This window comes from Meleagris gallopavo, chromosome 12 (genome assembly GCF_905368555.1).
Source record: "Meleagris gallopavo chromosome 12, MGAL_WU_HG_1.1, whole genome shotgun sequence".
Taxonomy (NCBI): domain Eukaryota; kingdom Metazoa; phylum Chordata; class Aves; order Galliformes; family Phasianidae; genus Meleagris; species Meleagris gallopavo.
The window spans coordinates 12,833,920-12,861,040 of record NC_139415.1 but is presented as its reverse complement, the minus strand read 5'-3'; the positions used below and the strand labels follow the sequence as shown (position 1 = coordinate 12,861,040).

The 27,121-nt window shown below is 44.7% G+C and overlaps 2 protein-coding genes across 17 annotated transcripts in view; one reads left to right on the top strand and one right to left on the bottom strand.

The window, feature by feature from the left end:
- AGBL1 (AGBL carboxypeptidase 1) overlaps positions 1-27,121 on the top strand; it is a 489,849-nt gene that overhangs the window by 459,023 nt on the left and 3,705 nt on the right. For 5 of the 10 annotated variants that reach the window (XR_014885983.1, XR_014885975.1, XR_014885976.1 and 2 more), the window contains 2 exons: positions 10,846-10,991; positions 22,516-22,646. The exons of 2 other annotated variants lie outside the window; for them this stretch is intronic. The gene's annotated coding sequence lies outside the window, so the exon portion shown is untranslated. Of the gene's footprint in view, positions 1-10,815; positions 10,992-22,515; positions 22,647-27,121 lie in introns of all 10 variants that reach the window. 3 more of the 10 variants (XR_014885978.1, XR_014885980.1, XR_014885977.1) reach the window with 2 other exon arrangements.
- The window catches only part of NTRK3 (neurotrophic receptor tyrosine kinase 3), a 192,909-nt gene continuing 178,031 nt past the window's right edge, over positions 12,244-27,121 (bottom strand). For 6 of the 7 annotated variants that reach the window (XM_085234301.1, XM_010717488.3, XM_085234302.1 and 3 more), the window contains one exon: positions 12,244-26,925. In XM_085234301.1, the coding sequence (XP_085090427.1) occupies positions 26,740-26,925 (186 nt within the window). In that variant the 3' untranslated portion in view covers positions 12,244-26,739. The remainder of the gene's footprint in view (positions 26,926-27,121) is intronic. The other variant, XM_010717489.3, reaches the window with a different exon arrangement.

Below are 27,121 nucleotides of genomic sequence, written 5' to 3'. Positions count from 1 at the left end.
GTTTGTTTTTCTTAATTGAATATTTTATAAATTAACATGATTTCTGCATAGTGTTTATCTTTCTCTCTGTGAGCCTTTATGGCCGAGATAGCCTAGAGTAGACTAATTAAAACACTGAACCATGACTGTGCCCCTAGCCAGAAAGAGGACTATATAATGTATGTGATGCTGATACAGATCTGGGAGCTGGCGAAGCAGAGAGCCAGAAGATCTGTCTGTGCCCATCAGTCTTACTTAAGAAGCCTTTTCTATTCATTGCTGTTGAGGACTGTCTCTTCTCTGCCTTAAGTGGATGCTCAGATTAGGAGCCTCTGGGTGAACATCATCCTTCCAGACACTGGTGCTGCTAACAGTGCACTTCTGTGGGCATCAGTGCAAAGTATGAGCAAAACTGCGTGCAGCTGCTGCCTAGGAGGGCTTTTCCCTACACTTTACTGCTGGCTCAAGTTGTACTCCTCCTGCCCTATACGTGGCACATCCAGGCTTTTCTCACTAGTCAGAAGACAAGACTGAACTGTGGCTTTTCTAACCCTAGGCGCTTCGAGGAACCCAGGAGAATTGTCCCTGCGAGGGCTGGATGCAGAGCAGTTACATCTGCTGTGCTCAGCTTGAAGGCAGACTTAGAGTGACTTTTCAGAAGCCTGCCTCCTTTTACAGGCCTTTCTTTCCTTTTGTTATTTCAAGATAAAGAACTTGGCTCCGTAAAGGAGTAAGCCAAGTGCTGGTTTATTGCTACCAGCTGAATAGTAAAAAAAAAAAAAAAAAAAAAAAAAAAAAAGGCAAGCATAACCCATTTGCTATTGTGCTGTGGTTAAAATCCAGCTCAGTGCTTTGCATTCCAAGACATCCAACCTCATCCTTTTTCACAGATTGCCTTGCGAGCAGAAAAAAAATCTTGAAAACAGCTTACACCCAACCACAGAAGCCCCCATGTAAATATGCCAGTGCTCAGTTGCAGAGGGGAAGCGACTGCCCAGCAGCAGCTATAGGAATCTTTGTTTAATTTAAGTGAGGCAATCTTTTTCTGCATCTCTGAAGACTCTGTGAAATTAACCTCAGACTGTGTGCTGGTTACCTGCACAAACAGAATCGTATCGTAGCTGTGTTGGTGTTGGTGCCTCAGGTCTTCGCTAAACAAAATCTTCCTCTAGGCATGTTGTGTTGTTTTTTTTTTTTTTCTTAAATGTTTGTGCTCACTATCTGCATGTGTGTGCATATATATTAAGTGCCTGGCTTCTCAGCAGCATAACCAGATGTAGGTTTTTGAGTCGCTAGGTATCGAAGGTCACTCAGGTGAGTGAGTGGTTCTTTCCCATCTGTTGTCATCTCTACTTCTGTAGGCCACGTCATTGTGCCTAGCCTTGTTCTAGCAAAACAAGAATGAGAGGAGCGGAACAAAGCTGTGATGGATGAGAGGCACCCATTGAATTAGCCCCCAGCGGGGGTTGTGGTGCTTAAACTAATTCCTTCCCCTGTGGTTGCGCTTAAGGTCTATCCTGAAGACCTTCAACACGGATTGATGGGTATGAATCCTCTCTCCCACATTATCCACTTCTTCTGACTTAATTTTCAGTGCAAATGTGCTCCCCGCTCCGTTTTCCTTTTACTGGGGCTGAGCGTAAGTGAATCTCGCTGTCAGATCAGTAAATCCAGGCCACTTTCCTACCTGTCCTCTCCCTCAGCCATCTCTGAATTGCTGTTTGAGCTGAGCTTTTATTACTTCTGACAGCCAGGGTTGTAGTCCCTGCAGAATGGCTTCCCCAACACTTGTAAACTCTCTGCCAAAATTAGAGTTGGCTGTTTTCAGATTTAACCTCCAGTTCCAGATAGATTTTCAGTATCCCTGGCCTAATGCTCTCATTCCTGCCATAGCTCACTTCATTAGCACCAGAATAACAGAACACTTGTCTTCTTGTTTCAGCCTGACTCCACTCTGTCTTTAAAAGCCAAAAAACCAGCAAGCTTCTATCACACCACCAGTACTGCTACTGGTAAGAAAATAGGATGACCAGGCTGGTTTTCCCTTTTTTTTTTTTTTTTTTTTTTCTTCCCCCCCCCCCTCCATATGAAAACTCAAAGTGCATTTGTAGTTTTATAACTGACGTAACACAGAGTAGAAGAGCTGGAGGTATGGCACCACGCAGAGAAACATCAGTTTGGCTCCTCCGAGTCAAAACAATTCTATGATCCCAACACAGTAAGATGCATTTCTGAGAGCTGCTGTTCTTCCAGGGACTCTGAGAGCCTCTGGGAAAGGGACTATAGGGTTGGGTCACTTCTGTGCTTGGAGCAGAGGATGTCTACATGGGAAGTCTACATGGGGTTGACATCTGCTAAAGCTCTCAAAGCTTATTCCACCCCAACTCTGGGGCTGTAGTTGCAGCAAATAAGGGTTAAAGCCATTGGTAAGATCCCAGTTTCCTTGGTGCTTGGTTCCTTATGCAGAAGGAGAAAGTTTTGGCAGTCTTGCTTTGGTGCTGTCATCAGCGTGTATTTGTTTCAAATTAATTAAAAGTGAAGATGAGATTCCCAAACTCATTTAACTTCCTAATCTTTGTTCTCCAGGGACTGACTGTGGAAAAACAGCTGGGGACCCAACGTGTCCTTTAGAAGGAGATGAAATGCAGTTAATCCTAGTTATATCAAAGGGAGCGGAAATGAAAAGTAAATTCCTATTTGCAAAGATTTTTTTTTTTTTTCCCCCCCACTCTGTTTTTCCATACAAGGATTTTCTTGTCTGGGCAGGTTGGAAGATATTTGTAGTCCTGATTGTTTAAATATTAATCTGTACTTTAAGACTCATTTGTACGCGTGAAGAGAGGCAAGTGCAATGGAAACCCCACAAATGTACTCTCTATCCGCTGGATGGAGCGTGCAGTAATGTTAGGCAAACCCAGAGATGTTATATGCTGTGACAGGACCACTCTATTATGGGTTTCAGAAGTACTAACCTGCAATATTAGATGGATGTGTGGGGCCTGAGTTTACCTAAAATCCATTCATTACTGTTCCTAACTGGGGAAAAAAATCCCCTCTTGAGCTGAAAACCTTTGCAGTGGAGATATGTGTAAGGTAATGGTGTTCTGTCTATAATGACAGAAAGCAGAGGTTGGGCTCCTGGGGTGCTGGCTCTGGGGGGAAAAAATATGCATTAGTTGACTTAACTCTGCGAGCAAAATGTGTGAGTTAGGTACTATGTAAATCTGGAGTAAAACACTGCTCTTTTCCTCTCCGAATAGCCTTCCACATAGCTGGGTGTTATTTTGAAGCAATTTTGCTCTCTGATGATTCAAGGAGAGAAGCTGCTGAAACAAAACAGAAGTGAATTGCAGAGTAGTTAATATTGCAGAGCAGTAGAGGAGGCACGCATCGTCGCTAGATTTTGGGTCTCAATTCTTGCTCGAGGCAGTTAACCCTCATCTAGCTGGGAGGAGAGCTGCGGTACCTATGAACACTGCACATGGAAGACACGTAACAAAACTGTAAATGATCCGGTGAGCACATTTGAATAATGTATAAATGAGAGAGGACAAGTTACGTAGAGGAAGAACAGGCACAATTTTTCACTACCTTTTTTTCATCTTCCCTTTATTGGCATTTCCCACTGAGGCTAGGAAAAGCAACTCCTGGACCTTAGATTGGGGATGCTGTGGTAGCTGTTGCTTTGGGCACAGGGATCTGAGCTGAGCATTGGAACTGGTGCTGCAGGAGGCAATGGAGCTGCTCTGAAATCCTGTGCAAGGAAGTTTTCATAGCACCTGCCCACAGTCTGCTCAGCTCCATCCCACAGAAACCTCGCACCTCTACACGTAGTGCTGTGCAGTCCTTCGAGGTAAACATGAATGGTGGAGGGAATGAGAGTTTTCTCAGAGAACAGTGAGTTAATTAATGGCTCCAAAGCACGTTACTGTATGAAATGATGGCTGTATTAGAAATTACTTCTGAGCCATGACTGAAGGCTGTATGGGTTGTGCTGTGGACCTTCTATGTGCGCCCAGTTTTCATCATCTTTGGTGAACATTCTCGGCTGAAATGGAAATTCAGACCTTTAAAAGGAGTGAGCGCAGAAACCACACTCCTGAAGTGTTTGAAATAAATCCTGCAGCTACTGCATATCTGATCTGTGCATCTAAATGGGTTCTGGTGAAGCCTGGGGAGCTCTGGAAAAACCTTTCCAAATGGCTATGAGTCATATACCGCTTAATCATTTAGATTCTGATGGTTGTTTGTTTGTGAGTTCTCCTTCTTTTCTGTTAATTAAGTTGGCTTTTTTGGGGGAAAGGCAAGTGTTGGCTTTGCTGTGAGATGTGACTGGTCTGCAGCTGCTTGTTAAAACCAAGCTGTTCCTCCTTATGTGCGTATCGCTGAGAACTCACTTCCTGAGATGGAAGATCCGTTAAAGACAAGATGTCAAGAGGTGGAGGAATTCTGCAAGGGGGAGAGGAAGGCGAAAAGCAGAGAGGAAGCATACCCTAATTTTGGCTGGGAGATGGGTTTATGCATCTGTTTGAATGAGAGCATGAATTTGCTGATCAGACTCGCTGCACTACTTCAGCTGCACCATTCTCTGCTCATCTGTTGCATGTTGCTGAGGGAGCTGGGGAGGTGCACTTCTTTCCAATGTTTGTGTTACGTTCTGCCTCATTTATGATATTTTCTTTGGAAATAACTTTATTTCCACCATGTAGGCTTTTGCTTTTGCCTGCTCTATTTAACAAACATTAATTTTACCCTCTGAGTCTTATGGAGAATCGCTGTCCACCTGAAATCTGAGGTAGCTTGAAAATTGTAATAATGAAGGAGGTTGCCTTGCTTTTATCTACGCAGCTAGAACTTCCAGGCCATTTCTTGATAGCAGAACATATCGAGGTGCCTGGAACTACTTTATTCAAATAAAAATCAATTCCTCTTGCAGTGCAATAGGAGGTTTGACAATACTCCCAGAATACAAGAAGGAATAGATGGTAGGGTTATTAAGAATGGAAAAGACCTCTAGGATCATCTAGCCTGACTACCACCAACATTGCTCACTAAAACATGACCCCAAGTACTACAATTACCCTTTCATTGAACACCCTCGGGGACAGAGGCTCCACCACCTCCTGTGCCAATGCCTCACCGCTCTTTCTGAGAAGAAATTCATCCTAATATCCAATCTGAACCTCCCCTGGCACAAATTGAGGCCACGAAGGTCTTAGATCAAACTAAGGCCTAGTTTTCTGAGTGAGGTAAGCTGAAGAAAGGGAGGGCAAAGATATCTTTAAGACTCAAAAATTGGTTGGTTGTCTCCTTTAGGAAGCTGCTCCTGAAGGCAGGACTTCGGGGGCATTAGACATATAGTAGCCGTACTGCAGTTAGGAGGAATCCTGTGCACCTGCTTGGGGTTCTGTGGACGTTTTGCATCGCGTGTCTTGGTTTTCATCCCTTCTGACTAAGGTTTGCCATGTGAAGATTTTCATCTCTTGGGATGAAGCTGCCTGCACTTCCTTCAGGGCCTTCAGGGCCTTCTGTACCTTTTATCTTTGATTTGATTTCATCTCGTTTTTCTAGCAGCCTTTGATTTCCCACGTGAATTAAAGTTCCAACTGTCATATTTCTGAGGGTTGGCATAAAAGGGGTTTAAAAGGGCTTATTCTGGAGCAGTAAGAAGCACATGCATCCAGCGTTGAACAGCTCCCAGATGTGGCAACTTCATTTAATTGCTGAAATCAGAGATGTTAGGAATGGATTTTATCTGAAAGTCTGATCTCCTGAAGTAAAAGGCATAGGACAACATTTGCTCATCCCCTGGAGATGCTGCCAGAAGTCTGCCTCTGATTAGCAATGTTAATGGAGTATTAACATAAGCCACGCCAGCAAGGGAAACTGTAGAACACATTATCATCAGGAGAGCCAGCTGTGTATAGGCCTGTAAAGATGATGATGAATGTAGTTTGTGGCTTGGGGAGCTGGCTGCTGAACTGCTTCTTCCTCTAATCCAGAAGCAGTGGAGTGGGATTGGACATGCCAGCTTGCTGTTCTCCGTGCTATTGCACTGAAGAGAGATGGAGCAGGGAAGTTGTAGAACAGATGTTACCTTCATAGGACAAGGGAGATGGAGGGGGCTTCCCAGCTGAGTCAAGACATTTGCTTTCACAAGTTGAATGTTAGTTTTTTGTTCTGCTTCCATCCTCTAGCTGTTCAGGATCTTTTGTAATCTTTGAGGAAGATTGATTCGTGGTCTAAATATTGTGATGGCTCTAAACATCTCAAGAGAGATGCATTGTACTGTTTATTATTCTTTTGTAGCTTTCCTTTTTTACCTTGACTCAGAGCCTGTGAGTGGTCTAGTCTGAGAGAAGAGGCTCAGAGATACTGTAAAACTACTGATTTACTTTTCGTAGTCAAATATTGGCCATACGTGTCCTACAAATCTTCACACGGTTGCTTCACCGCATCGTAGAATCTTCAGATGGTTTGAGTTGGAAAGGACCTTAAAGATGGAGTTCCAGCCCCCTGCCATGGGCGGGAACAAGTTCAATTAGACCAGGTTGCCAAAACTCCATCTGACCTGACCTTGAACACTTTTAGGGATGATGCCTTCTCTTCTCCAGGCTGAACAAGCCCAGATCTCTCGTCCCCTATTTAGAAGAGAGACGCCTTCTATGAGGATGGTGCATCCTCATGGATCATCTTTGTACATCTACATCCCTGGTGATCTCAGTGTTGCCAGATGACAGAATTTGTTTCTGTGAGTTTGTGCATGAAATCTGGAGCCTTCAAGCTGTTGAAGTCAGTAACTCAGCTCCTTTGTTTATAAACTGTGTTCTTTCTATTTTGCCTTGTGAGGAGAGTAGCGAGCTGTAGATCAACAGTACACAGAGCTCTGGAGCAACATGTTTGTGCTTCAGTATGGCAGGACCAATGGGCACTTTGCAATTGAGAAAGATAGCACTAAACCATATTGATACAAGCTTGTTTTCATAGTTTCCTAATGGAGCTACACATTTCACCCATTGACCTTTTTGACATTTTCCTGGTTTCCCTGCTACAGGAGCACTTCAGCAGTAAAGTGCCACACTCTGCTGAACAAACTTGGCATCTCGTCAAGCTGACTTATTTGGTATGTATTTACACTTGTAGACTTCAGTACTCTCCTGGCAATTGAGCTTCCTTCCTGTCTACATAAATATGATTTCATTATTAGCTTTGTTTAGCTGTTGTTCTGCATCTGCTAGCTTTCCTTTCCAAAGCTGCCAAAGAGAGTTGCAGGTGTTAATCTTGATCTGTGCCCAAAGCATCGTGAACTCTCTACCCCGCCTGCCAGCTCTGACGATGAGCAGTACTCTTGACCTCCTATCTAAAACAAGCAAAAAAAATCATTGTGTGATGTTTTTTGCTTTTTTTTTCCTTCTTTTTTCCTTTGAGGAGCCCATAACTTCTGGTGGAATTGCAGCTTTTCTGTTTATTTGTTTATGGTTAGAATAAAACCTCTTTCCCACTGCACATAATGTTGATCAGGCTTTGTTGGGTGTAGGCAATGGCTTCCAAAATGCCTCCTAGGAAAATGGTAACTTTTGCTTGTGGGTGATGGTAAATGGTAAAAGGGCAGTGGTTGGAGCCATAACATCCATTTTGCTCTGGATGTTGGCTGTTACTGATCCAGGCTCTGCCAAGCACTGACAGCAGCTGGCTTGGTGCATCAATGGAGGTAGACTCCAGAGAATCTGGAGTCAAAAGAGAGCAGCGGAAAAGGTGACTTTCACCACACGTCCAGCCTATAATGGGCAAAACTACTGCTGGTGACTATCACTTGGATAGGCTATTCTAGATCTGCTTGCAAGCTTTTGCAGTTTTCCTGCAGAGGAAATATTTTCCTGCACATTCCTTGGAATTAATTTCTACTTTGAATCCTAGAACTATGCTTGAACTAAAGCATTTCTGCTCGAAAATAAACACAGGCACAAATCTCACTTTACCAAGCTGGGACTTGGCTCTATAGCAGATAGAGAAGCTGCTGGAATAAGGTTAGATTTGTTTCCCTCCTGGGCGGGGGCTGACAGGAAAGGTTTCATGAGATGGAAGGGAGTCAAAGAAAGAAAGTGAAACCAAGCAGTCAATTTGCTAGCTGCAATCTTTGATCTGTGGCTGTCTGCAAACAGAATTGGAGCTCTGTGATTAGATGTACGTGCTCATTATGTGTTGTACTCTCCAAGCAGGCATTGTACATACAGCACAATGTATTCTGCTTCCTTCTACCCAAATATCTTTTTTCATCTATATTGCATTAAGACCTTGAGGCCTATCATCGGGGAGAGAAAAAATACAATTTTCTTATTGTACAATGCATTTCATTCCCAGCTGCTGTATTAAATTTATTCCTATTTGAAATAGTGTCTGCAAGTATAAATCATTTAAGTTTATATGTTTTTGTTGCTGTGGCAACTGTTTGACTAATTGAATTCCAAAGTGTCTCTCTCTATTTCAAAGCCATGATAAAGGGCACACGTATTCTTAGTAGCAGAAGTCTGAAGCCAGAGGAGGGGGACAGGCAGCCCTGTCAAAGTGACACGTCCTCAGCCTCCCGTGCATGGGGTTACCCATGGCACTGTTGGCAATTAGCTGGGGAGGAGGGGTCGGGGGGGAGTCATAGCAACCTGTAAGCTCCCCCTGTGACTGCAATATTCAGAAATGCTGTTAAGGCACGGAGCAGGATGGAGGAGGCGTGGAAAGCCAGTGATGGAGGCACTAGGCAGGTCTGGTTTTCCCTCTCTGTTGCAGAGTTCCCTTTAATTCACTGCAGACCTGAAGTGTTGGAGTACTTCATGGTTGTAAACACGCTCAAGTTGTAATAAGCCCATCTTCTTTCCATGGGGGCCTTTTATGAGCTCCTGAGGCTCGTCTGCTAGCTGGGATCACACGCGTGTTTCCCAAGGTATTTCTTGCCCCATCAGTTTTTAGGAGGAAGACACTGCTGTGGCAGGGGACTGGGGAATACCGGGCTGCCCCAAATTTCCCCTGTGGGATCTGCAAGATAAATTCTACCCTGCTCTGTAAGAATGCGTTATGGCTTGCATGCTAGAGGTAAGTGTAGACTGAGCCAGGAAGACTGGAACACTAAATCCTGACTCTTTGTAAGGGGATTTGTCCTGGGCGGATGGAAGGAGCAACTCCTTTGCTGGCAGAAATTTCCAGGCAGGAATCGACTTGTCTCTGCTATTCCTAGCTTGTTCTGGCCTCCTGTCTTAGCCTAGAGAGAGCTCATTTTTTGTGTTAATTATGTAGGTGTTTATTACGGCCACAAAATGTTAATAGACAGCCTAATGGAAATCATGCTGGCTAATGAGAAGCTCCTGAATACCTGCTGCTTTTCTCTGGGAATAACGGCAGCCACAATTCAGCAGGAAATAATTTCCCCTGCTCCTACCCTGTGCTTGTACCTTATGATTGCATCGTGCCGTTAACCTTTCGTCTGGAGCTCTGCAACCCGGGGGAAAGCTGGGACCTCTCTCTTCCATCTGCCCGGAGGGGACAGAGGGGTCTGCTTCTCTCTCCTGCTTTCTAAAGGGTAATCTGTGAAGGGTTTTATGGAGCTTGAAAAGGTTACTGTGTGTGCCTGAGCCGATCGACAGTGGCTGTGGCAGGAATGAAGTGCAGGGAGCCTCGAGCAGAGCCCGTCCTTCCTTTGCCTCCCTGCCCGTAGGGGATGCTGTCAGATCCAGGGCATGTGTTGCTGTGACAGCCCAGTTGTAGGCAGCCTCAGCTGCTGTTTTACTTTGGTGTGGTTTTATTCCCAGCTCCATCAGATGCTCCACCAGCTGCTGGACGCTCATGTAACCACCTCATCCAGGATAGACAAAAACAAATAGCAGGGACCTGAAAAGTGCACTGAGAGGGGGCATTTTGTGGGGGGATTCCTAGGGAACTTGATCGCATAGAAGAGGTTTTTTGTTTTCTTCTACTGTATTTTTAATGAATTTCAAAGGGTCTCTATCGCATAAATGCCTTAAATCAATAGCAAAAAGGAACCTTGTCCATCAAGCTGCCTGGCCACAGCTAATGAGGTTAAAATGCGAACTGTCAACCTCTGGTTTGTTATGTTGATGTAGAGAAGAGAAGGCTGTTTAATGAGGGGTGAGGTTGTGGGTCTTGGAAAGCAGCAGGAATAAATAGCTAGCGCAGCATTCACAGGGAGAGGAGCAAGCTAAATCTGGGCTCTTAATGAATGAGAGCAGGAGAAGGCAGAGGAGCGGTGGGCAGGAGTAGCAGGGTGTATGTGTGCTGGGTTTGTAGAAGTGTTGCACTGGGAGAAGGCTGGTGAGAAGGCACCTGTGTGGTGGATTGGGCATGAGACGTGCGTGCTTGTAGGGAGAAGGCGTCTGTGCTCGAAGGAAGGGTGCCTTGGGGACAGCAGAAGGGTGGTTGAGAATCTGTGTGTGCCCTGAGCTGGTGATGTCCTTACTGGGACTAGAAGGGGTGTGTATGCATGTGTGTGCACTCCTGCATGGCTTGAAGTGGCTGCCAAGGGTCTTTGCACAGGTGCTGTGCAATGGGAGATTACAGAAGCTGAAGGGAAGGAAGATTTGGGGTGCTGCCTTGTACAGAGGAGGGGTGGGCGGGGAGGACTGGTGGTGTCAATGGAAGTGTTCAAAAACAGTGGAGATGTGGCTCTGAGGGACATAGTGGGCATGGTGGGGATGGGTTGATGGATGGAGCTGATGACCTTAGTGGTCGTTTCCAACCTTAATGATTATATGATGATGCTATATGGAAGCTGGGCTTAGCTGTGACCAAGAGCACACAGTGAGGCAGGTACATTTGTGTGCTTCCTTCCAGTGAATGCATGCACTACTCTGATTTCTGCAGGGGAGCAAAGGACTGTTCTAGCAAAAACAACAACAAAAAAAGCCCCAGTTCAGGAGGCAGAATCCACTGAAGATACTGAAAAGCTCCATAGCTGAAACTGTGAATGAAAGAGAAGACTGTTTACCAGGCAATATGGAAACTCCCAGGTGGGACCATGTTTTGTAATTTTTTTCCTTGTGGGCAGAAATTGTATGCTTCTGTCTTTTCCTGCCAAAACCGAAAGATACAGGGTGGTCTCACTGCTGTTGAAAGAGCCAAATCCTTCCCTCATAGGCTGTCTTAGTGAACAGTTGTGAAAATACCAGATTTCATTGTGAAGGTTGGATTTCTCTATAGTGAGGAGCTGCAAATGAGGCAAGTTGCGGGGTCCATATGGAGTTGCTGGTAGATAAACCAATACCAGGCTCTTGGAAATGTTTCAGAAGAGGCTTCGGGGATATGGCAGAAAAGCAGCTCAAAGGCTGGTTCTTGATTAATATATGAAGCCATAAAAATATCATCTGAGCGTCTTTTGTTACCTGGACACAGGTACCCAAATCCTGTCAAATGATTTCTCTGGCATCCATTCTCCCTGCCTTGAATATAACAGGTTGTGCAGATTATTTTATGATCAATAAATATCCAGGCAGACACTGTAAAATTCCAATCAGAAAAATTTACAACATTAATGCAGATATTGTATAGCAGGATATAAATAAATAGAAATTGTCAGTCAAATTCTTGGCAGCTAGAGTGTGGTGTCGTTTGCAGTAAATTAAACGTTACTTCACAAATCACCTTTATGGCTTTGCCCAGTAAGTGTATCTGTGCAAAGGCTTTTTTTCAGCTTGCAGTGGTAAAAAATCCTCTGGTCTTGGTGCTTTCTCTGTGAAACCAATGTCAAGAGTTGCGGTGACAAGGGTGAATTTTGCTGTGTTCTTTAATCTTGTTCCTAGCCCCAAGGTTTATGTGGGGTACTGAGTTCAGGGGCTGAGCTCTCCAGGCAACAACAAACCAGTAACACAACAGGGCAGCTACTGAATCCTTTTTAAGTCAGATTTCTGCACAGTGAGGAGTTGCTTAATCCAGGGGTACGGAGACCATTGCTAGGGGAAAAGCAGCATGGACTCTGTCATCTCTGATGGGCTGAAGTGAGCTGTGGTTGTTGAAGGCTGCACCTGGGAATTGGTGGGAAGAATGAATCGGGTCAAAAGTGAGACCCTCATTTAAAGTACTAGAGGCAACATTTTGCTTATAGATTACTATATTTTGTTATAGCTGTCATACTTGTTGACCAGGTCTAAAGCATGATGTGGATGTGCCTCTGCTGTGGGGATGGTTGGGAAAAGTATCAGCATAGGTTTTTATACATTAAAGCAGAATATCCAGCATAGAATAGAAAGGAGGACCAGCTAGTAAGTAGTTTTGTACTTTATTTGAGAAGAGATAACTGCACAAACTATGTCAGTAGGGTACAGGTCTACACACAGTTTCATCGATCAGTAAGTGGAGTTGTTAACGTAACACTGAGGAGATATGATACTTTGAAGAAGACATAGACACGTGACCAAGGAATATTTACAGCTCTAACATACAATATATTCATATTTGAGAGAGAGATTCTTGTGCATCTGGATGCACAGATACCCCTGTGTACACATGGTGCACGCACGCGCACATGTAAATAGGTATAAAAGGCTTTAAAAAAAAATTACGTAAGAAATGAGTCTGCTTTTCATTTGCAGCAACTATTTTGAAGGTGGAAATGGTTCCAGTTGGTGGTGGTTTGGTGGGAAATCTGTTCTCCAACGGTCATTGGGTGAACCTGATGCACATCTCTGGGTGTGATGTGCTGTGGTGAATGTGGGGGATGCTTAAGGTGAATGGAAGGGAGGGCCAGTAGTACTAGGGGGAGAAGAGGGCATGTGGGTTCAGGAGCTGGGGTGGTAACGTAGAGATGAAAAAAATGACCTTTGGTGATGCCATTAAATCATTGTTTATACTAAACATAACATATTAACACAGTTTTAAAAAAATAATTTTCTGTTTCATTTCAAGGCTGGGGAAAGGATTAGGGACAACAAAGGGCAGGAAGGAAGGGAACGTCTGGGAGAGGGTCAATACCTCAGCACTTTAAAAGGCCCCTTGACCTCATTGCAAATCTTGAATTTAAAAAGTCTTCTTTTAAGTTTGACTAGCGCTGTATCAGTCATCCCCTTCCATGGTGGCAGTGTGCTCAATGCATACAACGTGGCAGAGGAGAAGCAGGGACCCTACAGTGGCCAATACGCAGATCAGGCTATTTCATTCTCTGTGTGGAGGTGGGGTGGGCAGCCATGGTGCTCTTGCTGGGCCCTTCCTAGAGGATATCCTGAATTGTTCCCAGCTGGGAAGAGTGAATTTTGGTTTGGAAAAGGGGGAGAGTGCAGCATGAAAAAGGTTGAGAACCAGCAAATTCAGTTGCAAAATGCCAAATAGAAATTGAAAGGTGCAAAGGAAACTCCAAACTAAGCTAGCACATGGATTAGTGCATGGGGTTAAAAAAAAAAATAAAATTCAGTACGCGTCACCGGAGGATTTGTTTTCTGCTCATGCAGACTTTCAGTAATATTAACAGAGATTAAAATAAGCTGGTTTAAATAACAGTAACAACACAATCTCTACCAAATGTCTTTCCTCTGAGATCTAGCCTCATCCACCTCTCCTAGCCCCACTTCCGCCAGAGTGAAGTGGAGGGCAAGCCTGCCTGTAAGGCTCAAGTGTTCAGCTGAGTATAGGAGCAGTGCCCTGATTGTAATGTTCTGGAGGAGGGTGTTTCTTCTTGTGACAAGAGTGCCAGCATGGGCAACCACCATGGTTTCTCTGCCTCAGTCATCATATAGACTCACAAACCACTGATGGATGACAACCTTGCATCAAACACAGCTGTCACACAGAAATCACAGGCGGCACACTGCAGACCCTGAAATCTATTTCAAAACATGGCTTGAAGACCCCATACAGTCTTTGCCCAGGAAGCTTGCGTGCATTCTTAACTTTTAGCAACTTTAACTCCTTCCTGCCTGACACAAAAGGGACAGAGGGAGTTGAATGCTGAGTGAGTGTCAGTTGGCCTATTCAGAAGTTTCTATTGAAATAACACGTGTGAAGTAGCACTTTGTTAAGACAAGGTGGGCATGGGAGAGGTTATTTAGTGTATTTATTTGTTTTTGGAGCTCTCATGCAAGAAATTGCCTCCCAGTTTAACTGAAAATTTAAAGGACACTTACTTTTTTTTTTTTTAAAAAAAAAGAAGAGGAAAAGGCAGTTTGCTTTCACCCAGGGAATTGGCAGAGTGTGGGAGCTGAGCAGGGGGGTGTAAGGGGGGAGGGGGGGGGCAAAGACAAGACAGCCTGTTTATGCTAAAAGCAGAGCTGTCAGAAGAACAAACACAGTGAAAATGATAGTACTTGAAGAGAAAAAGGGCCTGAGAGAAGCCTGGCACAGTTTCTCCACATCTTCAGGAACCATGGAAGTGATCGCTTCTTCACAGTCATCCCTGATCAGGACTGCCTTCTGCTTCATCTGATCACATCCAACTTGCCCTACCCTCATGATGTCTGACCTCTCACAGTTGAATCCCAGACCATTTCCTTCCCCTCCCTGCATTCCAGCAGACTTCCTTGCTCCCTTCCTTCACCTCCATTAGTTTTCTGAGCTCATTATTAAGTCATCTTTTGCAGTCCACTGCAAGTGCACACTCTGACTTCTCGCTGGACATAAGCATCAGAAATATGACCACAATTCCTTGTTCTCAATATTGTTACTCCCAAGTTCTCAGGCCCTGTGTCTCAGGTATATCTCAGGCTGGGTGTGCTATAGTCACAACTTCCAATCACTGGAGGGGAGGATGTAGAGGAAGGAGGAGGAAAACTGCTTACAGAAAGATGTATATGTTAGGGAGGGAGTAACACCCCAACTTTCTGTCCCATCTTTATCAGTGTATGGACCTTCATGGCCCTTTAAAATAGATTCTCATGAAGATGACAAGTTTTAGGAGATGTTCAGCCCTAAATTTGAATAATATCCTCTACAGTATCAACTGGAAAAAAACAGATGAAATTCCCAGAATGCCAGCTGAGAAGTCTGAATACTGAAGATTTTTTTTTTTAAATACAAGATATGACTGTATCTCCATCCGGAACTCTGTCTGTTGATGCTTGCTCTTTTGTAGTTGGTTTTTCATCTTTAGCTGACTCTTTTCTGACAGTTCTCTATTACGCAGTAATGCAGCTTTGTTATAGATTGATCTTGAAATGATTTCCAGGGTCCGCAGTTTTTTTTTGTTTTTTTTTTTAATTCCCCTTGCTTTGAGTTTTCCAATAAATTTGTCTCCTTGTGCTTTATAAACAGTAAATTTAGCTGATAGGCAAAGAATAAAAATCACATTATTCAGTCTCTTAAATAAATGCTCCATTTCTGAACGTGTAACAAAACAGTCGCTCTCCGTCCACCACGCTGTCCCAATAGACTAGAAGATAACGTTTCACACTCTAAGTAAGAGACTTCGACTTCATACGTGGAAAAATAGTGTGTGGGGGGAAAAAAAAAAAGTGTTAGAGGGTTTAACTCTGGGAATTATTGTTCTCTTAGATTAATTGTTAGATAGCAGCCAATGGTTTTGTGCCAGGCAATGAGGGCAAGCACAGCAGGTGGGGCCGCTGTCCGCGGTGCTGATGCGTAGGGAAGCTGCTCCAGCACTTGGTCAGACATGGAAACCTCACCCTTAATAAGGGTTGTTTTTGTTATTCTTCAGGATTGAAGTAGTTTGCTGTTGTTGTGAATAATACTGGAACCTCAAACAGGGGCTTAAAAAAAAAAAAAAAACAACAAATTTTTCTTCCTGAAAAGATGCTGGGCTACACAGCTGTTAGATCATCCTGTAGGGTTTGATCTCTTTTCCTCTCCCAGACATGACTTTTACATTAATTTCAGATTTCTTGAAAGCTATAAGACAAGATTTGACCTATATTAGCAGAAAGAGACAAAGGACATTAAAAGTGAGGGGAAGTTTGTGAGATAGAGGTTGCTCTCAACTTGCTGGCCAGTTTTCTTTGCTGAGAAGATTGTTTATTTTTCTGATTACTATTATTATATATATATATATATATATTTTTTTTACAACAGTGGATTTTTCATATTATAAACCAACTTCTCTTTTCATATACAGTGTTGTGGGGTGTTTTTTTCCTCCCCTTTTAGGAAGAGCATCAGGAGAGAAGGAAAATGCTAACATCTCAGTGATCTTCAGTATCCACAGCTTTCACTGACTTCAGACAAAGTTATGGGTGTTCAAATCCTTCAGGGTTTAGCTTGCTGTTGCACAAGAACGTTTAGTTACACAGGAACAACAATTCAGTCCCTTGCTGATTATTTCTATTGTCTCAATCTAGGTGCATGAGAATGAAGCTAAACAGATCCCAGTTAGAATCAATCCCCACCATCTCTCCCGCAATCAGAACAACCTGCTGGGGGCTGAGTAACAGCTGAATTCTTGGTGAGAGAAATTACAGGCATAAAAACAAAATCAAATAGACTTCTTGTGCTCATACAACATTTTAAGGCATATTTATAGGTACCGCTGTATGGCATCTTAAATATTTCAGTTTAAAAAGCAACTGCACTACTTCTCCTGTTTTGACACTTTCACCATCTTTGTGCCTTTGAAAAAGGAGCAGAAGGATGCCGAATTAAATGCCCATTCAGACTATACCGCCTCTTCTTTGGGCTGTTTGAATACCCCAGAGATAGATCTGTGGAGATAAGAAGATCTGGAGGCCTTCTGAAGGCCATCAAAACAGGAATATGAACATGAAATCTGGACAGGAAGCTGCTAATGAAAAGCTGGGGGCTTCTTGCTTTATGAAGCAAGGGAGGGCTTAGCAGATGAACAAATAACCTTGAAGACCAGCTCCTTGTTGAGTCTCTTTCTTAAATTCCTTCATTGCATCCTTCTCAGCCTGCTCCCAAGTCTCACCAGTGATGAAAATTACTGCAAAGGGGGGAGAATTAAACCCCATTCTGCTTTTACTTTCAAAGACAGAGATGCTTTAATTCACATAGGTAAGCTGGTGGGAAACCACGCAAACCACATGTTTGAGCTCCCTGGTGAGTGCATCAAAGCAGAAACAAGTTAACAGGACAGACTGACAGACAAATTTTTCCTTCTAGCCTATCAAAATTCTTTGAAAAGGTAAGGAACAAAAAACCTAGTGCAAAAATTAGGGGATGCTTTTTTCTCACTTAATGAGAGAATATTCTTCCAAAAAGATCATAGAAATATTGAACAATAGATCAGCATTTGTTATAGGCAGCTGACATAGAAGGTATATGGCTACTAAAGCCTGTGCTCTTGAATAATCTAGGAGAAAAAGCACTTAATAGATAATAGTATTTGCCTTGGGAACAGTAGTTAGGGAGCCTCAAGTGAGGAGGACTTTAGGAAGCAAACTAAATCAGCAAGCTCACCATTGGTCAAGGACTCGAAGGAGGTAGAACTCCTCTGTCACATGCCTGAACTCAAGTGCTGTGTAATCTGTGTGCCGTAGACATCCAGGCACCACTGTGGACAGCAGATGGCCGCTGAATGGTGAAAGCAAATGACTAAGATTCTGGGCAGAGCAAAACCAGAAGGCCTCAAATCATGATCACTATAGTCAGTTCTTGAGATGAAATCAATCCAGCCACTTGAGCAGAAGGGTGTCACACAGCAATGCAGAAAAACAACTTAGTACCAGGCATCGGAATGCTCTTGAAAAAGCTCCACCCTCCCATTTTCCCCACACTCTTCCCCCAACACACGCATATTTCCACATAAAGCAAAAAAAAAAATATTGAGGTTATGCATTGCCTGAAATATGGTTGGCTGAATAAATACACTTACGGAGAACTCTTTGTAAAGCAATAGCAGAATGAGTAAGAGTGCATCACTACCATGGGAAATAAAAGTAACCCAACTGCAATTCAACCAGAATCATTCCAAACCCCAAAGGTTGGCCTCTTTTTTTTTTTTTCTTTAATGTGTCTGACATTTTATGGCATCAATAATGCAAACAAAGAGGAAATCATATTTGCAGAACACTAATGCACGGATGTCTAAAGCGAAATACAATACTGATTACTTTTTAAATGAAGCCACCAGGTTTTGATGTGCTGCAGCGGTTAAATTGGTCCATCAAATTCCTTCCTCAGTCCAAAGCAACAGCTTGACCTTCTCTATAACCTTGGATAGCCTTTTCAGCTGTATTCTGATTGGGAATGGTAAATGTTAGTTTGAAGAAATCTTCCTGATGGGACTGATTTCAGAAATGCCAGGGGCACACAACTCCATCTGAAGATGAAGTGAACTACAGGCATGTCACCTCTTCATAGGCTACCCAAAGACTCTGACAAACACATAAAGGAAAACTACTGGTGAAAGAATGGGTGTGCTCTGATGTTTCTAGAACTACTAGTGAGATTGTGCCCTTAGGGTTAGTGACTAACCTATTCTGCACCTGATAGCCTGTGTCTTGCCGAGAACTTTATGCATAAGACTGCAGAGCAATATCAGAGTTTGAAAATAAGGAGATGAAGGAGAAGGTGCAGCTAGTAACTCCCTTCCTCTTCCAGTTTTTTAGATGTTAGTGTTTTGTTTTTCCATGAAGAACTAGATCTCAGAGGTGTATCCTTAGCACAGAAAGGATTGTCTCTACAAGTAAAAGTAGAAAGAAGCTGTGATGCTCCTGCCTGGGAACTCTTGCTACTTGGCCTGATCTTATACTAAAGGACAATAGAGCTTGGTTCTGGCCTAACCTTACATCTAAACAGCATGAGCAGGAGTAAGGAGATTTCTTTTGCCATGTCCTCCGATTTGCACTGTTCACTTTTTTAATTCATGCAGTTCTGGTTTAGTAGATAGAGCTAGTAGTGCACCTGTGGGCCGGTGAATAGGCTTGAATACCAGGGTCTCTTGACAGCTGGGAGTTTATCTGCCATTCGGGTCTGATCACTGCACTACAAGGATTGCATGTTTTGGAGTTAATCAGTGCAAGCAGCTAATTGCCACTAGTTAACTAGCGCTTTTTAATTAGATCTATGTTGTTGGGTGGATGTGTGAAGGGAGCTGTTTGTCACTGACCAAAAAAAAAAAAAAAAAAGTCAGCTTTGTGATGTAAGCCTCTTTTGGGAATTAAAAAAAAAAAAAAAAAAAGTACTGTCTGGAACTACTGTCACTGTGGCAGGGTAGGAAATCAGTTTCAGCAGAAATGGCCTGGATGAGGTTAGAGTCACGCTCTGCTGGGGTCAGAAATGATAGTGGCTGCTCCCCAACCCTTTCTCGTGTGCAGAAGGGTGGGACACCGTGGGCTTCAGTTGGGATTTACAGGAGATACCCCACATGCATTACAATGAGCTTTGCTGTAAAATTCACTGCACAGAGGTTAATCTAGATGTCAACATTGCCTGACAGCAGTGAAATTACTCCGGGGCAGTGCTCCTTCTGAAGTCTTAATATAACAGTCAATTCCATCCTGCCTGCAGGAAATGAAAGTTTTCTGCTTTGTGTGCGGAATCATTCGGCGCCAATTTTCTCACTGTTTGAAGTCCAGACTGTTTGTGGTCTCGGGATTCACCTCACATTAAGACTTGCGCTTCATTTAAAAACTGCTAGTCAAGTCCTGAGAACTGCAAGGACAGGAGCTGCACAGGGAGAAAGAAGAGAGGGCAGGGGAGAAGTCTTATCTTGCCTACCACTTCAAAATCAAACAGCTTCACCAGCCCTCTGTACTCAGAAGCGAGCGAATGCAGCAACTCAGCTATCTAAATATCAAGCAACATAGATTGTTGAGGTTGGAAACCAGCCGAGAGAGAGAAAGCATGGGAAAAAAAAGAAAAAAAAAAAAAAAAAAACACATATCTGAACCTCCAAGAGCTACGATTTTCTTTACAGGTATTTCAGTCCTTCCCTGCTGGGACCTTGTCCTAAGAAACCAGTAGTTCTGCAGTTAAACACCCCAACTGAACAACTGCTCAGGTTTTTAGCTGTAGGATCAGTCACTTGTGCTGGGCAGGAGATCAGTTCCCACAGAGGATTCCTGATGATGTGAAGAAATTTAGAGTCGTTGTGCCTCCTTTCTCCTTGGAGATATGTTAATATTGTGGGGTTAGCAGAAGAAAGAGGAGATGCTGCTCGTTCCTTCCATGTAAAAAGACCTCTCAGATTAGGTTTGTGAGAAATTAAAGACATTGAGATGAAAGCAACTTATCAGCTCAGTTACTTCAGCCCCTGAAAAAGGGGAAGGAAGAAAAAAAAAAAAAAGCAGTAAGATTGTTTTCTTTTCTTCCTCTTTGGTCTCTTATCCCTTTTCTTGGTTCAGTTTTTCAAAGTTGCAAGCAATGGGATTCCTATCACTTCTCTCAGGGAGCTGTTTCATTGCTCAGTCGTGTACTGGGAGGAAATAAGAAATACACAGAAGAGACTGAATGCTCCTGCTTTCCTCTTGGAACAGGAACTGACAGCCTGTGTCACTCGTGACACTGCCAGTCTGAATGAGTGTTTGAAGACTCCTACGTTCACCAGGCTTGAGATTCCCACGTGCAGTGAGAATGGCAAAGGAAATAAAGGAGACATTCCCATTTTTGGGGACTTCACAGCTGCTTACAGAAGCCTTAAATGTGTACTGATGCAAGAGCCTAGGAGGGGCACCTTAAAGTTCATCAAGTTTGACCATTCCTGGAAAGCAGAGTCTGCAGTTCTCTATTTTTTTGGTACTCGTTTGGACACTAGCTGCGTTCTATGCTACAGTTCCAAGGCCATATTCTTTTGCACCAGAAAGCCACTGCATTTGAGTGGAGAACAACCTTATCTGGGATTTGCTGAAGTATGTTTGTGCCTGACTGTTGTAGAGGAGCCCTGTTGGTGTACTTAGCTTCTGGCTAGCCACTGTAACATGCATCACAGCCAGCAGCCCATTTATGCTTCTTATTTATACTCAGCATTGCTTTACAACAAGAAAACACACCTACAGCTGTTACAGAAGCATACAGTGTGAGCTATGGCTTTACTAGCTTAGCTGATTCCTGGCTAGGTCATAGAATACCATTGGGAAGAGACCCATGAAGGCCATCTGGTTCAGCTCCCCCTGCACTGAACAGGGACACCTACAGCTGATCAGATGCTCAGAGCCCCATTCAGCCTGACCTGCAGCGTCTCTGGGGATGGGGCACCCACCACCTCTCTGGGCAACCTGCACCAGTGCCTCACCATCTTAATTGAAAAAGAAACAAACAAAACAAACAAAAAAAAAAACAACAACACAAAAAAACAAAACAACCATTTTCCTTATAGCCAACCGAAATCTCTTCTATTTTAGTTTGAAGCAGTTTCTCCTTGTCTTATCAATGGATAGGCATAATTCACCAAATACTTAGCTATTTGCTTTACCTTTTGTAAGGCAAAGCTATAACATAACGGAAAATACAGCATTAATAGCAAGATAGCACAATTTTAGGCTGCAGCAAATGAGAACAAGCCCAAATGTAGCAGCTGTAGAGACCAAAAAAAAAAAAAAACAAACAAAACAAAACCAAAAAAGCAACAACAACAACAACAACAAAAAAAACAACACCAAACTGCTTACCTTTGGAAGACTTTGAGTGAGCAGGGATCCCCAGTGAGATACCCCTACCTCCACTGCCAACCCTTAAATGAGGTTGGGGAAGGGGTGGATCCTGGCTCCACCCCTTCTGGTCACTCAGCTGCATTGCATTGCATTGCATTGCATTGCATTGCATTGCATGCATCTGAGCTCTCCTGGGTTGGCCCTGCCTTCCCACCAGGTGTTCAATTCAATCACTGCTTCAGGCCATTACTCAGCATTTCTGCTACACCTTTGCATCACCATCTTGAAGCCACAGTGGGGCAAAGGATGTGGACATTCTATGGGGGAAAAATGGAACCTAATTCAGTAAAACTTTTTAAGATCATACTGCTAAACAGATCACTGTCTCCATGCAGATTTGCACATGAATGCCTGATGATCACGTGTTCAGAACTACTTATGGCTTTGTAGGCTTGCAGTGACCCAGGTCTGCGTTCTTTGAACCATAGATGGAATTCAGGGAACCTCACTCACTTGATTTCTAGGAAGAGCCTTTCACATGAAAGAAACCAGCTCATGTAGTACCATGTTCCTGTCTATGGCCTCAAAAAATAACTTTTTAATGCTGTTTTACAGTTGTATTTAGGTATTGGAAAAAGAAAATAATCACAAACAAGCGTAAAGCTTGGCTGTTTTGTTTTCTGCCTGGGTAAATGGTCCCTTGCTTTTATTGGTTTCTGTCTCCTTCTTTAACCAGCGCTGCCCTGTGTTACAGCTAGCTTTTCCTGGTGCTCTAGCACGTTGCTGTTTTCCTTTGCTTTTCTCTGCTTGTAACCACTGTGCTACTTAAAATTCTATGCCACACTCCCAAAACCAGTCTCAATTTCCCAGCCCAAGATACTCGCCTTCGACAACCAGCCCTTCCCTTCCCTTGGCTTTTTTATTTCCCCACATATTTTCTCACCTTGTTCCACCCACTCCTGGGGACAAGCAGACAGCTCAAAGCTAATGATGTCTCTCAACAAGCAGCCTCTCTAAAGGCATTCCACATATTTTGTGTTTGTCTGTGCAGCACATGTTCCCAGAATCACCCGTCTGCAATTCAGCACCCCGTGGATACGGGCGCAGGCCTGAGATGAGGCAGTGCAGGCTCTTATCTGACCCCATAATGTATGCATCAGGGGACATTTAGAGGACCAAACGGTAAGTTTTGAGGGAGACAGGATGGGCTTCTAGTCTGGCAGATCGTTGCATGTCTTCTCTTAGCTATGCTTTAGCTTTTGTCTCTCAACCTGACAGATTATGGTGGAAGGAAAACTGTTTGGAAGAAACGAGACAAGTCACAGTTGAGCCCCTACGGCTGGAGACACATTCACTGCCCACTGTTTGCAGCCCTGGCATGAGATTACCATCTGTACCATATAGCACCATAACCACCAAGAAGGCATTGTGTCACTGACACCCGTAGATGACAGAGTTGGTGCTTGAAAGCAGGATGCTGCTGGGATGGGGATGGGGAAGACCCCTTCTCAGCAGTGCCCAAACCAACACTGTTCCCATCTCCTTTTCAACAACCCCCTCTAGAAAGTTGCTGGCAATAAGGTCTGGTTTGCCCTGGTGAGACCTGTAGGTGTTACCAGGCAGCAGGGATAGCTCTCCCCTCATGGCAGACAGGGTTGTAGGAAGTATCTCTTGAAAATGGAGACTGTAAACTCATTTCTCTTTGCCTCCACATACTTCCCACACTCAGATTTGCGGCATTCTGTGATGGTTTCCCTCCAAACCTGCTCTTCTTCCTCCCTCTGCTTGCAGTGGAGCAGTGGCAGAGCCCCCACAGGAGCCCCCTCTTCCTGCAGGAAAGGTACTGTCATCCATGCTGATGGGCAGCTCCGCTTTTGCTCCAGGGAAGGTCCTTCTTGAAATGAGGTCTCAGGGTTCACCAGGAACTCAGCACGGATGCTTTCCCTCTTCCCATCCAAAATTGTCAGACCAAAAAGGGATGCAGCAATTTCAGTCATTCTCCAAAACAAAAATGAGCCTTCCCTCCCTCCCCACCAATAAACCTCCATCCTGCAGCACCAGCCCACCGGGCGTAAAGCAGCAGCTGCTGGGAGCCAGCACTGCAGCATATCTTGTTCTACTCTTCTGAGCAATTGTTCCCCATTTGCTTTGACAAAAGGACCTTTTGTCAAAGCAGTCATTGCACTTGGTGGGGCTAACAGTAAAGCAGTCAGACAGCCTGAACCTTGGTCTCAGCCACTTCACATCTTCTGGTGGCCCATCTCCTTGCCTCTCATTGACCATTTATTCCTAACCACGTTGCACCAAGTCCAGGTGTGATGCTCGGCTCCTGAGCTCACCTCGCTGTCAGGACAGTACAAAGAGCTGGCAAAGGGACGTGTAGTGGTGTTGAGGAGGACACAAGGAGGAAAGGAGGAGGGAAAGGAGAATATAGCTGTTGTGCAGAATAGTTATAAGGGAATAAGCATTGACCATGGAAACACAGTGACTGTAGGTAATCTGCCTGTGTAAAGGCCAGCGAAATTGGCTGAAAGAGAAATGAGAGCATAAGAGCAATAGAGGAGGGTGGACAAAACGGTGGCTTTGCACAATCTGGCACTGTGCCTGAGAGCCACAAGAGCAAGAGACCATTTGGGGTATGGGGCAGGCAGCCCCAGAGAAGAGTTTTCTTTTGGAGGCACTGGGCTAGTACCACCATCACGTATTCTCCCTGGATACAGTCTCCAGTCCTTTTAGCCAAAGCAGCCTACACACAAAAAGAGCCATTTCAGGCCTAGCAACTTTTCGACTAATCTTTCTCACTTCAAAGATGAACCTAAGTTGTAGATGAGGAAAACTAGATATCCTCTCCCAACAGAGCGAGTAGCTGCTACGGAGGGGTGGCATGGCACCTTGTTTGTGTGTGTGGACTGCCGTTTCACAGCCTGACCCTGACCATACCACCTTTGGTGCCCATGCTGGGAGCTGCTGGTGTCTGTCCAGTGGCAGTCTGTCCAGCCTCCGGTGCATGAGACTGGCTCTCCGTGATTTAACAGAAAGGGGAAGGTTGCACGTTTTTACTGCCACCCATCCTCTCTCACTCTGAGCGTGATGCGCTCTTTGCACAAGCACAGTCTAAACCCACAGCCACCACACACCTTGTAGCAGTGTCCCCTGCCCCACTTGAAACCTTAAGCCAGGTCATGCCAGAGCCAGGGGTGGGAGGTAGAGATTGGCAAGAGACAGAGAGGTTGAGGAGGGGATGCAAAATCTTCCCTTTCAGTAGCCAGCTGTAATAAGGTCTCAGACTCATGCATCTCCTCTTGCATCCTGGCCCTGAACACTGCTCTGGCCGTGGGGAAGGAGTCAAGATCTCATCTCCATCGCTTCTTCCCCTGTCTGCATTCCCTTTCAGATGAGAACCACATCCGAGCAGGTTATTTTTGTGCTGGCAATTGTCGCCTTCTCAATTGCCTTGACGGTGCCTGTGGCGCCTGCTCACTGCCTCCTGAGAGCATCTGCCAGGCTGAGGTTCCCCCTCACCCTCCACTATCTGGAGGAAAAAAACAACCCAAGGAAGGTTTTGTTTTCTCAGTCCGGTCTGGATGGGCAGGATTCATTTCTGACTCAGTCTTTCCCCAGGTCAGGATAATATCCTGCATGAGGAAGATGGGTTTTAGGGAGGATGCTTCAGCCTCTCCATGGCTGTCCCCAGCACCCCCTGTCGCTGCCTGTCAGCCCTTTATCCTCATTGAGATGCAAGGCTGGCTGTTGCAGCCATCCGCTGAGCTGTCTGCTCCTGGAGGCACCTTCCCCTCATTCCCCTCCTCCTCCCGGGGCTGCCTGTGGAGCTATTCTTCAGCCTCTGCATTTCACAACAGCTCAAAGGCAGATGCATCAATCCTTTCAGGGGATGGGGACGTGAGGAGAATTGTAAGGGGTCTGCAGGCAGGTGTTGGGAGGTTCCCAGCCATCTCGCTAGCCTTGTCCCCTTCCCTGGCCTCACGCTGGCTTGTGCCTAAGGCTTGGACTGAGGCATGGGGCAGGGATGGGGAAGGGATGAGGATGAGGAGGGAGGGCACTGGGATATGCTGACCCCAAAGGCGTGCCCAGCTGTGATGCGGGCACACTTCCAGCTACATGCTGCAGGGAACAAACAGGGAACAGGGGACGCAACCCTGTCTGCTGAGGGTTTGCACTGATTTGGCTGTGGCTTGGTAACAATCCCATGGCCCCAACAAAAATGAAGGGCGGGGAGAAAAGGCAGGGATGGGGGATGGAGGGGATCCTCCCAACTTCACCATCTCCACTGGGCACTGAGACGACCGGCACTCCTGTCTTGCATGCCACAATGGGTTGGGATGAATCAGGAATGGGTCTCCAGGACCCCCCTCAGTGGGGGGGGGGTGCAGTTCCACTGTTGAGGGGGGAGGGAGGGCTGGGCCCATCCGATGCGCTGGCTGCGGGTGGGCAGCTGGTTCCCGGTGTGTTATACCCGTAGGTGCCACAATCCTTTGACTGTGTGTTTGAAAGCCTTGAGTCTATACAGTTAAGAATCAGCAAATTAGAAAAATTGTCCTGAAATGTCGAAGGGAAGAAAAAGGCAGAGAGGGACAGGGAAGGATGGAGAGGGAAGAAAAGTTTGGTAAAAGAGAATTTGTTCAGGGGCACTGCCCTGTCTTTGTGCCCATCACCTGTGGGCTGGGAAGAAGGAAGGGAGGCAAGGACAAGAAGGGAGGACTGATTTCACACATTCAGTGCATATCATACAACCGGGGCAGGGCTTTCCTCCCAGAGCACCTACTCAGGCTAACATTGCTGCCATAGCCAGACTCGAGCCCTGCCCAGCAGCCCGAGCCACGCTCACAGCAGGATGACAACTCACTGCTTCACTGCTCGGGGGAAAGATACCTTCTCCTTTCTTTCTTTCCTTTTTTTTTTAATTATATATATATATATAAGTACTTTTTCTCCCTTATTTGTTTCTTTTTTTTTTCTTTTTAAAGTCTTATAATTTTTCTGTAACAGCAGCTTCTTTCTGTATTGGTGTGTGGAAGTTATATATAGAGAGATATTTATAAATATATATAAGCCAAACTGCCTTACAGGTCTTTGTTTTCTGGGAATTTTGTTGGTTTGCTTTTTGTTTTGTTTTGTTTTCAGTGTTGTATGTGTAGCAGGCACTTGAGTTTATATGAAGATGTTTGTTTGGGAGCTGAGGGGCAAAGGACTTGGGAAGGGGAGAGGGAAGGAAGGACGGAAGGAAGGATCAGGGACTTTCGACAAGTGGCCACTTCTAGCCAAGGATGTCCAGGTAGATTGGTGTGGCCTTGCCCAGAGCATGGAGGATCTTGTAGATCTCCTTGATGTTGAGCCGTTGCTGAGGTTCTCTTTGCCAGCAGCCCAACATGATGTCATAAACCTCCTTGGGGCAGACTCGAGGTCTTTCCAGAACTCGGCCTTGGGTAATGCACTCAATGACCTGAAAGAAAAAAAGAAAAAGAAATACTGAACAAAAAGCTGGGCAGTTCCTGGATAATATCCTTTACTGGATCATGTCCTGTCCCAGATGCTTCTTGACTAATGTGGTGCCATTTTGAATGGCTTAGCTTGGAAAGGACCTTAAATCCCATCCATTCCCAACCCCCTGCCATGGGCTGGTTGCCCCCAGCAGCTCA